Source organism: Caenorhabditis remanei, chromosome X (assembly GCF_010183535.1).
Source record: "Caenorhabditis remanei strain PX506 chromosome X, whole genome shotgun sequence".
NCBI lineage: Eukaryota > Metazoa > Nematoda > Chromadorea > Rhabditida > Rhabditidae > Caenorhabditis > Caenorhabditis remanei.
In genome coordinates this window covers 14,616,874-14,632,117 of record NC_071333.1, presented here as the reverse complement: position 1 = coordinate 14,632,117, position 15,244 = coordinate 14,616,874, and the positions used below count along the sequence as shown (strand labels likewise).

Sequence of the window (15,244 nt, the reverse complement as noted above, 5' to 3'; positions counted from 1 at the left end):
GAGAAGACAATGCCCTCGAAGTCTATTGCCAATGGATCGGAGTGAGCTGATTTGGATTTGGGTTGATATTTTGAATCGAGCTATTGGTGAGATCGTGGTATTCTTCTGAAAATAAATTTTTGTTTCTATGAGTAGGTGACGTTCTCAACTGTATAATTTTGTACTTCCGATCCCACGGATTATAGAATCATAGTTTAGTAGAGATTATGGGTTATGCTTGCAGATTAATACAGTTTGTTACAATGATCATCAATTTGTAAACGTTTGACAAAAAACTAACGTTTACCGGGGCACGGTAGGTACCAAGGTTGTGGCATGATACAATGTGGAGGCATGTTGGGTGGCGGAGGTGGTGGTGGAATATGAGCTAAAATTATAGAAGACATAGCGAAAATTTTTGGATCGAGTAGCTAGGAGTGCCTACCAGACTGTATTGGAGGCAGTTGAGGTGGTCCGCTTATTGGTGTGTACCCGTTGTTGCCTCGCCACATATTGAAAGCCGTCTGCAGATTATATCCCCTCTTCTCATCAAAAATCGAATGACCGTACAACTTGCAACCGGTTTTCTGCATCTAAAAGTATAGGATTACAAGTTGACCTCACATAAACTGTCTTTTTACCTCATCCAGAAAAGAAATGTAATCTGTTGCAATGCGCAGTGTGTGGATTTTGCTCATCTTGTCCGATGGCATCGATGGGATCAGTTTACGCAAAAGTGTGAAGGCGTCATTTAGTTCCTGTAAACAAATCAGATCTCATTAGCCGGATAGTGGTTTTTCGCGCATAAACAATTCGGATATAGAGTGTCTTGAATGTTTATGTAGAAGATGTGATGAACAATAATACAGTACATGTGCTTACAGATGATTATGAAATTCTCTAGGACCCCCTCACTATAGATCTATAGATCATGTCTTCTCCAAGTCAAAACGTTTTGTTTAGCTAGCGTCTTCCTTCAGAAACGTCGGCGGAGAATTGAAGAAAAATAAGTTTTCCGTCATCCGTCTCTCCTATCCAGATAATATTTTCAAATTGTCTCCAGATGTTACCAGGATTCTGGAGGGACCTTTCACTTTATTACTCTTGCTTCTCACTCTTTCCGACATTTTTTTCCGTCTACCGTATCCCTTTCAAAAGAAAGGAAGAGAAAGAGGACAAGCAGTGGTTTAATGTTAGCGATAAACGAGGACGACGACGTTAGGAGTTTTGGAACGTGGCTGACGCTTGCCAGATGATGAGCCATAAACATTGCGCGGAAGAACAATAAAGTGTGTCTTCGAGCTTGGCGGCGTGGTAGAATGTGAGAAACAAGTTATTGTGGTGACGGGAAAGTGTGAGCTATATGGCTTGGGAACGGAAGCTCGAGAATGATGATATTGGAGATGAACAGAGGCGACTCATTTTCTAATTGGTATAAGATTTATTGTTGGGATAGTTTTTGACAGGGTTTTTGAACCGGGAGAAACCATCCCAGACACTGGAAAATCCTACTTACTATGCGTCAATTCAAAAATGTAAACTTCCAAAAAAATATGGGCCAGTTGAAAGTTAGATTTCTGATTTCTATTCCCTTCATGAAAATATTTGGCAGGGGTGTAGAAAAAATCCAGATGGCTCGAATAAAACAGCGGAAAGAAATAGAGGACACGAAAATTATAGGAATGAATCTCAAAGTGTCACTTACCTTTGTACGTTGACGTTCACGCCGGTTGGCACATGCTCTTTGCTGCACATTTTCCACTTCGTTTTTGCGAACCACACGTTCTCCTTTTCTACGGGCCACCATCTGCCAAAAAGAAATATTGAGAGTTTTTTATTATTTGATCTTGACACATATGAAAACTATAATCTAGAACATTCAAGGAAAGTAGGAGAACACGTTAATTGTTAGAAAAAAGATGATTCAGAATGGCTGCTAGCTGAGAGTGGGGCGTGGCTAGTTAACCAAGAAGAATCTCTGTCTTCACTGGCTCTTTCCCGTGACTGCTCAACGGAGAAGAGGGGGGAAGGAGGAAGCGGAGGTGCACGGACTACACGGACAGTTAATCATGGCCCTTCCTTTGTTTCAATAGTTGAAAAATCACCAAACTAAAATAAAGGAAAGTTTGTGAATGGAGGTATCAAACAACCTACACCAACAAAGAAGAAAGGGGTATTAAACGTATTTTATTTGATTCTTTGTGCTCAATTTTAGGAAGAAACAACAACTCAAAGGAATTCGTGGTGGACCGGAAGCTTCAATTTGTTTAAGATTGCCAGCAAATTACGTATCGATAAAGCAATTTCTTCCACAAATCGACCGATTTCTGTGAAATACCGCAATTTATGAGCTGTCGTCTCGAGAAGACTAAAACGTTTTAGGGGATGTCCGTACAAAAAAGTCGTCTACTACAAAAATAGAGATCTACTCTTAATCTAGATGTTTGATTAAAAACCTCTTGGGCGTGACAATCAGAATTACTATGACACACTCTCAAAACTAGACGATTTCAACTGAAAACAGCCAAAGTCAGTATCATTTTGCCCAGTACTGTACATAATTCCCTGAAAAACCCTTGTTCTATAATTTTTATTCAGAATTTTCTTTGCATTTCAGTTCATCACTAAACCGTTAGACCTTTTGTGTTTCAAGACGCTTTTCACATGATTTTCAGAAAGTTTCATGTTGTGAGTCATGCGAAGATTCCAGAAAAGAACCATGAATTTGCATATTCCCATAAAATGCCCCCACATCCCCCATGATTTCAGCCTATATAAGCCGGCCTGAAATCCAGAAAAATCACAAAGTGAAACCAACATGAAATTCTTTTCTGCTATCACCTTCTTCGTCTGTGTATTCGTCGTCTTGACCATCGCCACCATGGGCTCTGCTAAGGTACAAATCGGCTGCATCGACTGCAAGAGCATCTGCCTCAAGGACATGTGCGTCGACTACTGACTGATATCGTCGATTCTTGAATAAATCTGTTCATTCCCAAAGTGTTTTTTTTAACACAAATTTAAAAGAGTTTCTCGAGTCAATCATTACAAAGTTTTTTTCTCTTTATGTTACGGCTTTCAAAACTCATATTCAGTGTGTTTTCGATCTGTTCACGACGAGATTGCGAGGAAACTCAGAACCTTTCTGGTTTTCTGAAAAAATATGTTTTCGCGTCGTTTCTGTTTTACAATACTCCTGATATTGGTGAATATTTTTCTCAAAAACTAAACAAAAAGGAATGGGCCGAACCGGGGATTGAACCCGGGACCTCTCGCACCCAAAGCGAGAATCATACCACTAGACCATTCGGCCACACTTCATTAGCTTTCATCTTTCATTTGAAGCTTTGCATATTTCAATAGACACAGAAACGCCTCGTTGTCTTTTTGTGCGTCAAATGTCGTGCCTCGTCCGCAATGGCCACGTGTACCCGGAAGATGAACTATGAAATATCGTTCTGCTAATTCTGTCAAGGAAAAACGGAATTAGTGATCTATCAACTTATCAGCGTTGCCTACATTGATCAGTTTCACTTTCCTTAGCCAGTTCAACCAATTGTGTCTGCAAAAAAAAGAGATCAATTATATTTTGTGTAACTTTATTAGCGCAAAAAGACAGTGAAGATCATTAAAACATTAGAAGCGATTTCTACAGGCCACAGCAGAAACTACAGTAAACGAATTCTAGATTTTTCAAAGTCTGGAAGTTACAAGCAATAAGAGAAATTTGGGGCTCCCGAGTGATTTTTTCAATTATTAATAAGATATATGTAAAATTTGGAGTTCATTACCGACCACTGTAATAAAGCCCTAATTTCAAATATATCCAGTCAGTAGACAATAGAGAATCAAATTAAAAAGAAGTTCAGCAAGATACAGTCAGCACGGGATCAAGTTTGATAGAGTTCTTTAAGAGATTCCATTGGAAAATAGACCGCATGAATTTGTGATGAGAAAGATGAAGGCAACTTATGGGGGGAAAGAATGAGGACAAAACTGGGATATTAAGATTGTAACAGGACAGAAAAGGTTTGAACGGGGATTGTACTACACGAGTTTAAAGTCAACGACGCATGAGCAGTTTTTCAGAAGATAATCTAGTAAAATGCAATGGATAGTCAAGTGAAGAACATCACAACGGGCTAGAATAAGAGCTAGAACGATCAGATCTATTAACAGTGTCACTAACCTTACGACGTGACAATACTATTCTAAACTCGATGCATATAAAACAATTGTGGGGGATGTGAAATGAAATGGTTGACAAATATGTGAAAATGGTAACAGGGGTGGGGAAGGGGGAATGATTTTTTTGGATTTTCTAGTTTTACTATTTTTTTGGTGGGAGGAGGCGGAGGAAAGAGTAATAAATTTGATTATGATCTATTACAAGTAGTGGGAATACAAAAGAGAAATTATTTGTCGGGATCCTCCAGCTTCGAGAAGTCGAAGTGCTTGGAGATTGTTTCATAGACAGTTCGAGTTCTTCGAAGGAAGACTCTGGTGAGAACGACACTTTGCTCGTAGTTGTTTCGAAGGGATCCATCAGGCAGACTGTCGGCACGTTCCTGGGAGAAGTCAACGAGAGCAGTAAGGTAATCTGAATATGATATATTGGAATTTATACGCTAGTCGGAGTGACATACTAGTATAATTGAAACTTTGAGAGCAGTGGGCAACTTTATTCCCAATCTGATTGACAAGCAACTCATCTGCCTCACTCAAATCCACACGATTGTTGAGCAGCTTTATCATCATATTGAGAATCTTCGCTTCGGTTTCATCGGATATCTTTGAGCTTCCGGTTCTGTAGGAGATGAGTTGTCCGGCTTTCTCAACACGCACGTACATCTTTTTGACTTCTTCCAAACCTATCAAGATTATCGCTCGTTCCGCTTCAGGAACATCAAGCTGAAAGAATAGAATATTACGTAATCAGGATTTTAAATTGAACTTACATGTTGAATCTCTTCTTTTGCGTCAAAAATGAGAAGCTGTTCAATCATCAGGGCATTTTCGTCCATTTCAGTTCTTGCCGGTGGCGGAGCTTGTGGGTCCAACTGTCTTGCCAAGACAGGAATAAACATCGGGTTCGCTTCGGTTCCTGGCTCCAACATGTAGGTAACTGGTCCACCGCTTGGTTTATTGGTTCGAAGTCCTTCTTGTGGAGGGAGGAACAGTGGAAGAGTCTGAATGCCGTCTCTGTCCACAGCGAATGGACTATTACGGCCACGGAACTGGTGTGGCAAGTTTGAAATTCCGTAAGCCGACATTGCGGTTTGTCCTCCAGCAATAGAAGCACCCATTGGGTTAGAACCCATTCCAGTAGGGATCATTGGGAGGTTTGGGAGTTGGGATGCTAACGATTCGGTGTTGCCGTTGTTTGATGAGCCAGCTGAACTGGCCATTTCAGATTTCTTCTGCAATTCCAATCGCTTCTTTCGACGAGCAGCAAGATTGTTTCGGTCAAATGCTGGAGGTGGTGCGACAACTGGAACTGAAAAAATATATTTAAATAAACAAATTCCTGTCAACCAAGTTTTACCTGTTCCATTGGTATCCCCGTTTTCCTTGATATCTCCATTGCTTTTGCCATTCATTAACTCTACTCTAGCAAGAGACTCCTGACGAGCCAATTCTTTTTCCTGCTGCTTCTTCTGGCGGTTATCTTCCTTCAACTTTTGTCTTTGACGGCGTCGTTTTTGACGCTTCTTCTCGGCTTCCGGATCTTCCAAAGCAACATCATCTTCTTCAGATTCTACTGGCTCCGGAGCTTTTGGTTGCTTTTTTGGAGTTGTCGAGCGTGGAGGAGAGCAATCCGTGAGAGCAGGAGATACGACAGCTGATTCCGCAGCTTTTTTGAGTTTGACAGTATGCCAGTCAGTTGGAGTAGAAGCTGAGTTAGGTGCGGATGAGGATTTGGCGGCGGAATGCGGCTTGGTGGTAGTCTGAGACTGGGATGCAGGAGATGATGAAGCCGTAGGGGCCTTCTTCTCATCTTTCTTTGGATAAAGCATTTGAGCATAGGAAATCGATGGTCTGTGTTGAGACTCCATTGACTTCTTACGATTATCCGTTCTATTTCTGTTGCGAGACTGACTGTTCTGAGTAGAACGTTGACCATTTGTAGCCGGTGATGCAGCAGCAGCTTTGTTTGGTTTCACAGCTGGAGATTGGTGATTGGAACTGGTACCATTGACACGTGCTCCAGTTGGCGATGGAGTTGACGAAATGCTTTGTTGAACCACTTCAGCAATAGTGCGATGAGGTGTTGGCGGGGCAACAGGTGGAGCATGGTGCTCAGTGGTGTCAACGACGAGTTCAGCTGTTGCTGGAAGTGCAGCGCTCTCCTCAGATCTCTCCTCAGATGTACGCTCAGATTCCAATGTTGCTGGCTGTGAGCTTTCGGTAGTCGGTGGAGAGTCCGATGTTGAGCGAGCAGGGTCAGAAGAGGCAGTTGTCGATTCAGCCTTCTCGAAGACTGCACCTGGAGCTGCCTCTTTTTCTGCTGGCAACAATTCCTTAACATCAGTGGCAGCTGGAGCAGTTGGAGCAATAGGAGCAGTATCGGCAACCGGGACGGCAGCGTTTTCGACAACAGATTCAGCAACAGGTTCTACTACAACAGGCGGAACAGGATCCTCCTTGACTGTTGGAGTCGATGGAACATTTGCGGTAGCCGCTGGAGAAGAAGCAGTATGGCTGACAACATCACTGAACTTTCTTGGTGTTGAGAGCACGGCGCTTGCAGTTTCAGTCGTTGAAACTGCTTCAGTAGCTGGCACCTCCACTTCCAAAGAAGCCGTTGTATCGGTACCATTCAACTTCGGGAAAACTTCTTCCAATGTCACATTTGGTGGTGGGATTGGTGGCTTTGCTTCCTCCGAGCTCGATGCTGATTGCGCCTTATGAGCTGCTGCAGATGACGATGAGGAGGACGCCCCATTGTTTCCATATCCATTTTGGACTCTTCCATACTGCTCATTTTGGTATCCGTTGTTTCTTGGCCTCTGGTTACGTTGGTTGTTGTTTCGGTGGTTGTAGGCACGTGGCTGAAACTGATTCGGATGCTGTTGTGGCTGATACTGCTGTTGCTGAGGCTGACGTTGCGGCTGGTACTGCTGTGGTGGCTGTTGTGGCTGCTGCTGTTGTTGTTGCGGTGGCTGCATGTTTGGGTCAAATCCTTGCTGGAAGCCTTGAGCAACATAACCATTTTCTGGCATTGCCGGCACCATTGGCATCACTGGAACAAACTGGGCGTATTGGAACGGGTACGCCATTTGTGGAGGCATCTGTGGTGGTGGAGCTGGCACAAAATTCATCGCTTGCTGCGGAATGAAAACCGGTGCGGCGATCATCTCTTGCACCTGTGGAAAGTTCTGGAAGTTGCCTGTCTTCCCTGGAAGATTCATCTGGGGATGATATGGCATCGGATGAACTTTCGCCGGCATACTGGGAGTTCTGGAAAACACACATATTCAGAATTTTTAGTAATGAGCAACCAAGCTGACCTGGAGTTTTCTTTTATGATGTCATAGAAAATATTGGCGTCTCCGAACATCATATCGTAAAAATACGTGGTGGCCTCTGGCGTGTAGAACTCTTCTGATTGTGGTGAGTAGATAATTCCAGTTGTTGGCAATCCCTTCCCATAAGAGTATTCGCTAACCGGAACTCCGGTCATCATCGGGTTGCCACTCAGAACGTCTGGGAACTGCTCACGTGGTTTGTCCATGTTCACGCTGAAATGAAGATATGGATTTAATCGATTAATTAGCTTAGTATCGATGCGTCACAATTTTTTACATTAAAAAGCTATTCCAAAAATTTTCCCATTTCTCTAGAGCTAGTTTTCCGATGCTCGTCAGTTTTGCCTACCAGAAATCTCAATTCTTACTCGTTCGACTTCTTCGAGAAGTTGCGATGCTCGAAGTCAGTCAAAGTTCTGCTGCCAGAGCAGATCTCGTTGAGAAGTCTGTTCGCAACCTCTCTATTGACACCAGACTCCATTCGCTCCCATCCGTCCACAAGATCCTTCAGCTGATCTATTCGTGCCCTCATCAACGATTTTACGGTTTCTGCAACATTTAAAATTTGTGTGAGGTTTCTTAACAAAAGAACTCTTACTCTCAACATCTTCGACCATATATCCCATATCGGGCAATCCTGGAGTTGACCGGACAAGACGATACGAGTCTGGTTGTGATTTATCCTTGATCATCCATAGCCAATAATATGCGAAACCCACCTGCTCTTCACCTGGTGGTCGATCCGACATTGTTACCCTAGCTGAAAACATATTGATAATAGAATGAGTATCAAGAAAAAACGAAGAAATTCGATGAACGGTTATAAAATAGGGAAAGCGTTCCCAACGGGAAAATATGGACGTCTACATGTTTTGTAGGAAATCCGCTAATCGGATTTTCCTGCAGATGTCGGGGCGAAGTTAACGGTAGGGGCATAAGGTAAGGGGGATGAGATCAATATGCATTAGTGTAATTGTGCGTTGCATTCTGGATGTATTGGTGGTGAATATACACACATTGCACTTCACGTCCTCAACAGCGACGCGCAAGACACTAGTGCAAGCAGGTGAAAAAGGGGCCTCGAGGCGAATGGCGGCATTTTTCGGCAGCAAACGCCAGGAGAAAAAAAGGAATAACGACTGAAAGTGTACTAAAGGAGAAAACAAAATGGGAGGAGAACACGCAATTTTTTGTGGGCGAATTGGTTTTTCTTTTCTTTTTTCTTTTCTCCTAAATCTATCGGCGGCGGCGACGTTGACGACGAAACCGTTGATTTTTTTTCTCGACGATGATAGAAAAGAAAATAAAAATCACAAAACAATTTGAAAAAGAACTGCGAGAATTGATCGGCGCCAAAAACGACCAAAAACCGATTAGGCAGCGATGACAAACTGCAAGAGGTTCTCGCCACGAAGAACACTGAATGTTCTAGATGCCCTAAAAATTTTTGGGCATATGTATGTGTCGAAATGTCTGCGAGGGCACAGTGGGTTTGCGCGTGGCGGTGTTTGCGGACTTTGGCACAGAAAAGAAGGCAAAGTGCGGCACGGTTGTTCGGAGGCGAGGAATATTCTAGAGCATAGGGAAATTCGAAAATAACAATTGGGAATGATTTATGATAGTTTTCTCAAAATGTTAACATGGTCGGAGGAGTAATTGATTATCACATTTAAATCCACCGGGTGATATGCTTTTGGTGTATCATATTAAAACTCTTTGTTGTCTTATCAGTCAGAAATCTATTCTTCTCGCTGCAAAAATTGTGTCTTTGTGTCCCGAAACAGTTCTCGGAACGCTGATCCTCTGATAAGCGGACTCTCTTCGCGTACTTCATTCCATCAAAAAACCCATCAAGGAAAAGAATTATTGAGGGCAATAAAATAGATAAATCATTCCAAAGATCAAGAATACATAACAAATTGAAAAGTTTTAGTATCTTCTCCATGTCGGTATATTTTGGGCGCGTCTCTCATCTTCTCGAACGCGACGGTCATGGGCTATGATTTCGACGATAAGGCAGAGAAGAGTGATCACGTCTGTAAAAATGAAATTGAAACTGGTTTCGACGGAGACGTCAAAGAAGTAACATACAGAAGATCATGAGGACTTGCGCCATCAGCATGGTTACCAAATAAAACTTCCATTTCCATTCGTAATGCAAATTGAAATCTGAAATAAATACGAAGACATTTAATTAAGAATTCAGCTCGAAACTTACTGGCAACAAGATACAGAATGCAAAACACTGCGCCTCCAGCTACAAGAATTGCTAGAATGGCGGTCAGCATGAATGCAATTTTCAGAAGGATGCTCTTCCCAACAAATGTGGCCACTAGAATGACAATCATGGTGAAAATCTGCAAAATAACACGAGAAACGTAAAATATTTATGGAAAACCTGGAAAACCAACCGAAAACGCCAACGTGACGATAAAATATGGATGTGGAGCATATACAAGTTAGTACCAAAGCGACAATTGAATAGAGGAGTGCCATTGACGCCAAGATGACCAGAAGTTGCTGTAGTTTAAAATTTAAAATTGAAAAAATAATGAATCTAAACTCACATGGCAATCTGCATAACAGCATAATGGACGGACAATTTCAACTTGGAAACATCTCTTTGAGCAACTTTCTCTATGGTCATCATTTACAATAATTCTACAAGGACGAATACGCTCCTGCCGCATTTCGGATTCTTGCACTTCTGAAGTCATATGTCAAATTGTTAAGAAAAATCATATCCTTTAAAAAAGTTACGCTTACCATAATGGCTACCAGTTGAAGACCGGTGACACCTCGCCATGTTGTCCGGTACAACAGAAAATGGGAAATGAGGTCTCAAAAGGGCCCATAATGATTCATAACTTTATGAAAAGAGTGGAAAGTCTTTTGAAAATTGGAACAAAATGTGTCTCGTAGTGCTATTGTATCAATCGTACAGTTTTCTATTATGTGATAGAAAACTATATTATGAATCACTTGAGCGACTAAAACTTACTCCCGCTTGATAAGTCTGGAAAAAACTCTGAAAAAACAAGTCTGTTTCAGTAATATTACTTTATTACCCATCACAGTTAAAGAAAACTTGAATATAATACTTAAATATTAAAACCAGTTGCTTAACGCAATTTAAAATGACACCAGATTACAATAAAACACATAACACATTTTAAATAAATCAATTTTCACTCGTTTCCATTTCCTCTTCTTGAGCTTCAGCCTCATCCTCCTGCTCTTCATCTTCTCCCTCCAAAGTTTCCGAGAGGTCTTCCAAATTTGCTTCCGAGTAGTCCTCCTGCTGGTCATACGAGTACTCTTGGTCCTGCTCAGTTCGAATATCTTCGGACGGTTGCTCTTCAAACGAGACATCTTCCAAGTTTTCACCTGAGAAATCTTCCAGATTATCTCCAAAAATCTCACTTGCCAAAGATTTATTGTCAAACGATTTTTCATGTTTGACTATATCAACTTCTGCCGCCACATCATCATCATCATCATAACATTCATCAGAATCGTCATCGTCCTCTTCCGCCACATATCGTCGTTTTCTTTTATATCTTCTTTTATTTTCTTCTCTTTCCCCAGCAAACTGCTCATCTATGTCATCCATGTCAAAAACGTCGTCATCATCATCCTCGCTTTTAGGTAGAATCACGAATGGCAATGCATCTCTGGCTAGGTATTGAGCAAACTTTCTTGAAAAACTTTCTTCAGCTGCCTTTTGTTCAATTCCTACTCGTTCTTCCGGACTTTCTTCCATTTTGTGGTCTTCTTCGACTTCTTGGTCTTCTTTTTCTTCTTTTTGATCCTTTTGATCTTCATCCTTTTGACCATCCGTTTCTTCTTTCTCCTCATTTTCTTTGTCAACCACTTTTAGAAGTTGCTGCACAGTTTGAAAGCGCACCGGCTGATACTTTCTGAACTCCGCCAATCCAAATGCATCACTGAGGTCCGTTGGATTGCTTGCTTCTATTCTATAGTTATAGTCATATTGCACTTCTCTCTTGTAATCCGGTGAAGAACATTCAGAGCTAACAGAGTCTTCATCCGTTTCTCCATCACTCTCGCTGCCACTTCCTTTCTTATACGCACTATAAGTTCTCGCATAGTCATATTCTTCTTCTTCTTCTTCATCGAAAACATCTGAATCAACCTCCGGCTCCGGCTCGCTGTCGTCCTTCTCGCTCTCGTTGTCGGAACTCTCATAATCCGGCTCTCCTCCGTCATAGTACTTGGCAAGTTTCTCGAGAAGCTCTTTCAACTCGTCGCTTTCCATTTGTTCCATCTCTCTCTTCTTGTTCTCCAACACTCGAGCTTCCTCCAGATTGTACTCCACAACTTGTTTGAAGTATTCTTGAGATTCTGCTGGCAAGTCAGGGATGGCATTCATCTTTTCCTCCTGAACATCTCTGAAGAAGTTCATTGGAACGTCTGGCACAATGCCATAGAAGATCTCGTCGAGTTCTCTGAGTTTGTTGTAGACCACCAAGAACCCAACCGTCTCTTCTTCGTTTTCTTCTTTTAGTTTCGGGGAAATTTTTCTTTTCCTTTCGGGCAGAAGGTTCACTTTTCTGAAATGATGACAGTTAGAATTATAAGGTAAAGATTAAAAGAAAACTTACAGGCAACTTTCTGGAATTTCGAATTCCCGACTTCTGGCAATCTGGAGACAGTCCCAATAGTTATGATGCTGGCGTAAGCATTTGGCAAGCGCTGGTTGAACAATGAGGTGCATCTGAGAAAATGGGGATTAAAAAGTCTCAAAATCTCAAAAATTAGTTCTTACATCTTTCAAGTCTATTTTCTGAAACATGATCCGCATCATGTTGTGGTTGAGGAATGAGGTCTCGAGAGAATCACACAGATGCAGGATGATGAGCCCATACTTTTTCCATCCTTCGGTTCCAAGCTTCATGGCTGACGTCCACAAGCAGTTACGAAGAAGACGGCATGCAAACTGGCCAGCATTTTTCATTCCAACAAAATATGGGAGTGGGAAGCTGTTTGTTGGGAATTCGAGGGTATGCAAGAACTCGAAGTTGACTGCGATTTCCATGACTGTGACCCATGTTTTGAGTGCTTCGGTCGCCATTGCTTCCTGAAAATTACGGTTTTTTGAACACAAAGTCATGGATAGGTGTCAACTCACTTTTGCACAACTGTACATGTAACACAGTGCGAGACACAGTTTTCCATGAGGAGACTTTATTCTATCGTTGAATTCATCGTAGAGTCTGATCATCAACTTGAAATATCCAGCAAACGATAGTGAGATGGCAAATGACTGAACCAGGTCTTCATTCACATACTCGTTCATCAATCTTTCATATAATTCCTCGTCACCAGTCATCCACTCGTATACTTTTGCACAGATGTACAAATTCGTGGTGTGAGGGTGTTGTTTGATTGTACCAGCGTATTTAAAGTCAGCGAACCAGTGGAATCCTTCAGTGATGTAGGGTTTCACACCAAACAGATCACTCCTGTCGTACCCACACCAGCGGTCGTCGTAGTAGTAGTTCCAGGCCATCAACTTGTCACCATTCTCAAAATTGAACATTCCGAGTTTGGTGTATTGGAGGAAGTACTCGATGAACAAGTCGGATGGTCGTTCCAATTGGACATGTGGGTTATCGAGAAGCTTTTGAGCAGCATCTGTGTCTCTGAAAAGTTCATAACTTATTTAACACGCTGAACATTAGTTAAATTGCATTTCGCGGGCTTGTCGAGCCTATCTATAACCAACTTTTCCTGGTGAGACTCAAAATAACTATAAAATTTAAAACGCACGATGATTTTATAATTCCGAATGCTTTCTTTGCAATTTGGAAAGTCCTCTCAATTAGCATTTGCTGCCCAGCTTGTCCAGAATTGAACTTTCTTTTGTTTTTTCGTTTCCACTCCCAACATTCAGCATATCGTTCCTTGAGATACTTTGCGGCCACAATTTCGATATCAGATGCGACGAATGCCGAGCTACTGATATATTTGAAAGCACGCTTTGTCAACAGCTCAAAACATCCCGGCAATTTCTCCTCCTTAGCCATTGAAGCAAACACGCGAGTCTGAAATTCGACAAATTTATTTACAGAATTGCAGAACAACGCTCTTACAAGGGAACACTTTTTTACAGGTACTTTAGACTACTGGGAGTTCATTCCTGCCATCAAAATCGGCTTCATGTCTCTGTGAGCCTATGTAGTTACAAGCTCTCAAACTTTTCATGTTTTGCTTTTACATATGGAATTCCAAATCAGCCGCATTTACGCCTCCCCGCAGCTCCATGTGTTTTCCAGCGGTTTATTCGTGCGTACGAGACAAAATAAGAAAATCTTAGCGAATACTATTTGCCGGTTTGGAATTCCGTGTAAAAAAGCTTAACCATATGAAAAGTTTAAGATCCTATAACTTGGCTCACAGAGACATGTAGCCGGATTTGATGCCAGAAATGCACTCCTCGTAAAAGTACCTTCAAGCAAATTTATAGACCGTTTGATAGCCTCGCCTCAAACCACTTCCCCTGTAGGATGATTGGTAGGTCGAAAGGTTTTTCTGAAAACTAAAAAAAACTCACAGCATGTTTGGAGGATGGATTTGGAAGGAGCAGAATGCAAGTGCCAAGGATAGAAGCTTCTTTATCTGGAGAAGCAAGCACTGAACCGTTGAATGCACGCAACCAATCATATTCCATAGTAAGGTTAGCCATCATATCTGAAACATAAACAGCACATTATTTTCCTTATAATCTGGGAATAAAACTCACTGCTCCATTTTCTGATCTGCTTACTATCCGAAACATCATAACAGACTTGTGAGATGTATTTGATGAGGCGGTTGATGAAATTTGGCCCATTCTGATTCATACATTCCTTCAGAAACGGCTTCAGTTTTCCCGTTTCATTCAGCTTGACGTATGCATGGATTTGAAGCAACTGGACGTACCCGGTCTCGATCTTCTGCAGAGCTGACATCTTCAATAGTCTGGATTGGAGCATAACGAGAGTTTTGCAGTTGGTGACAAGATAGTCTTGTACTTCTGAAAATGATTATACCCTGAGTTTGTCCTTTATTGTGTTTTGCGTTTCTACCTGCTGCTGTCATCACTCTTATTTCCGCAGTTTTATCTTCGTTATCCTCTGGTGGCAAAAGCCGTATTCGTTTTACCTCTTCCTTTCTCCAATTCCTAATCTCATAAGTCGACATGAGGTCCAAGTCAGGTTGCCTTGTCAGCATTCTGGAAAAATGGTTCTTTACATTGTTGTCAGATCGATAAATGCATTCAACGGTGTACGCCTAACACGAGAGAGCGAAGAGCAGTGTAGGAGATGGAAGACTTTGTAAGAAAGAGTAGAGATAATGTAGAGGAACAGCGAGAGACAATGGGGCAATAAGAGACACAGGGTTAGTAAGATGTGGCCGCTGCTTGGTTAGCGTTGGCAGTCATCTCGTTGAGAAGAGGAGAATCGGGTTGGGTGTGTAAGTGTGAAAGGGTGAAAGAGAGCCTGCGCGTCTAACGAAGGACATTTACATGTAGACGTACGATTCGATGAAGCGGGTGAATGACGTATGAGTGATTTATGGAAACTGAGCGGAAAGGATGGACAAAGGAAAACATGAAATTAAAATTGAAACAATGACTTTTTCAAAGTTTGAGAACTTGTAGCATCAGCAAAAACAGTAAGGGGTTTGTAACAGAGGGAGACAGTGATTGGACGAAAAATCCAATACATGTA

The 15,244-nt window shown here is 41.8% G+C and overlaps 4 protein-coding genes across 4 annotated transcripts; 1 reads left to right on the top strand and 3 right to left on the bottom strand.

Moving 5' to 3' along the window:
• Positions 1-22: 22 nt before the first annotated feature.
• On the bottom strand, positions 23-1,786 carry GCK72_024905 (uncharacterized protein; the record flags this gene model as incomplete). The annotated part of the gene is made up of 5 exons (XM_053736108.1): positions 23-105; positions 281-367; positions 425-572; positions 621-737; positions 1,685-1,786. The coding sequence occupies 5 exons, from the start codon at positions 1,784-1,786 to the stop codon at positions 23-25; spliced, it is 537 nt and encodes a 178-aa protein (XP_053579674.1).
• A 1,011-nt stretch (positions 1,787-2,797) lies between these two features.
• Positions 2,798-6,891, top strand: GCK72_024904 (uncharacterized protein; the record flags this gene model as incomplete). The annotated part of the gene is made up of 4 exons (XM_053736107.1): positions 2,798-2,875; positions 4,416-4,569; positions 5,735-5,884; positions 6,305-6,891. The coding sequence occupies 4 exons, from the start codon at positions 2,798-2,800 to the stop codon at positions 6,889-6,891; spliced, it is 969 nt and encodes a 322-aa protein (XP_053579673.1).
• Positions 6,892-9,437: 2,546 nt separating this feature from the next.
• Positions 9,438-10,314, bottom strand: GCK72_024903 (uncharacterized protein; the record flags this gene model as incomplete). Its single annotated transcript, XM_053736106.1, has 6 exons — positions 9,438-9,544; positions 9,600-9,677; positions 9,727-9,865; positions 9,975-10,028; positions 10,076-10,215; positions 10,275-10,314. The coding sequence occupies 6 exons, from the start codon at positions 10,312-10,314 to the stop codon at positions 9,438-9,440; spliced, it is 558 nt and encodes a 185-aa protein (XP_053579672.1).
• Positions 10,315-10,689: 375 nt separating this feature from the next.
• GCK72_024902 (uncharacterized protein) lies at positions 10,690-14,744 on the bottom strand (the record flags this gene model as incomplete). Its single annotated transcript, XM_003099739.2, has 8 exons — positions 10,690-12,082; positions 12,134-12,246; positions 12,298-12,609; positions 12,661-13,174; positions 13,302-13,576; positions 14,086-14,222; positions 14,275-14,547; positions 14,600-14,744. 8 exons carry the CDS (start codon positions 14,742-14,744, stop codon positions 10,690-10,692), a joined length of 3,162 nt encoding a protein of 1,053 aa, XP_003099787.2.
• Positions 14,745-15,244: the final 500 nt, after the last annotated feature.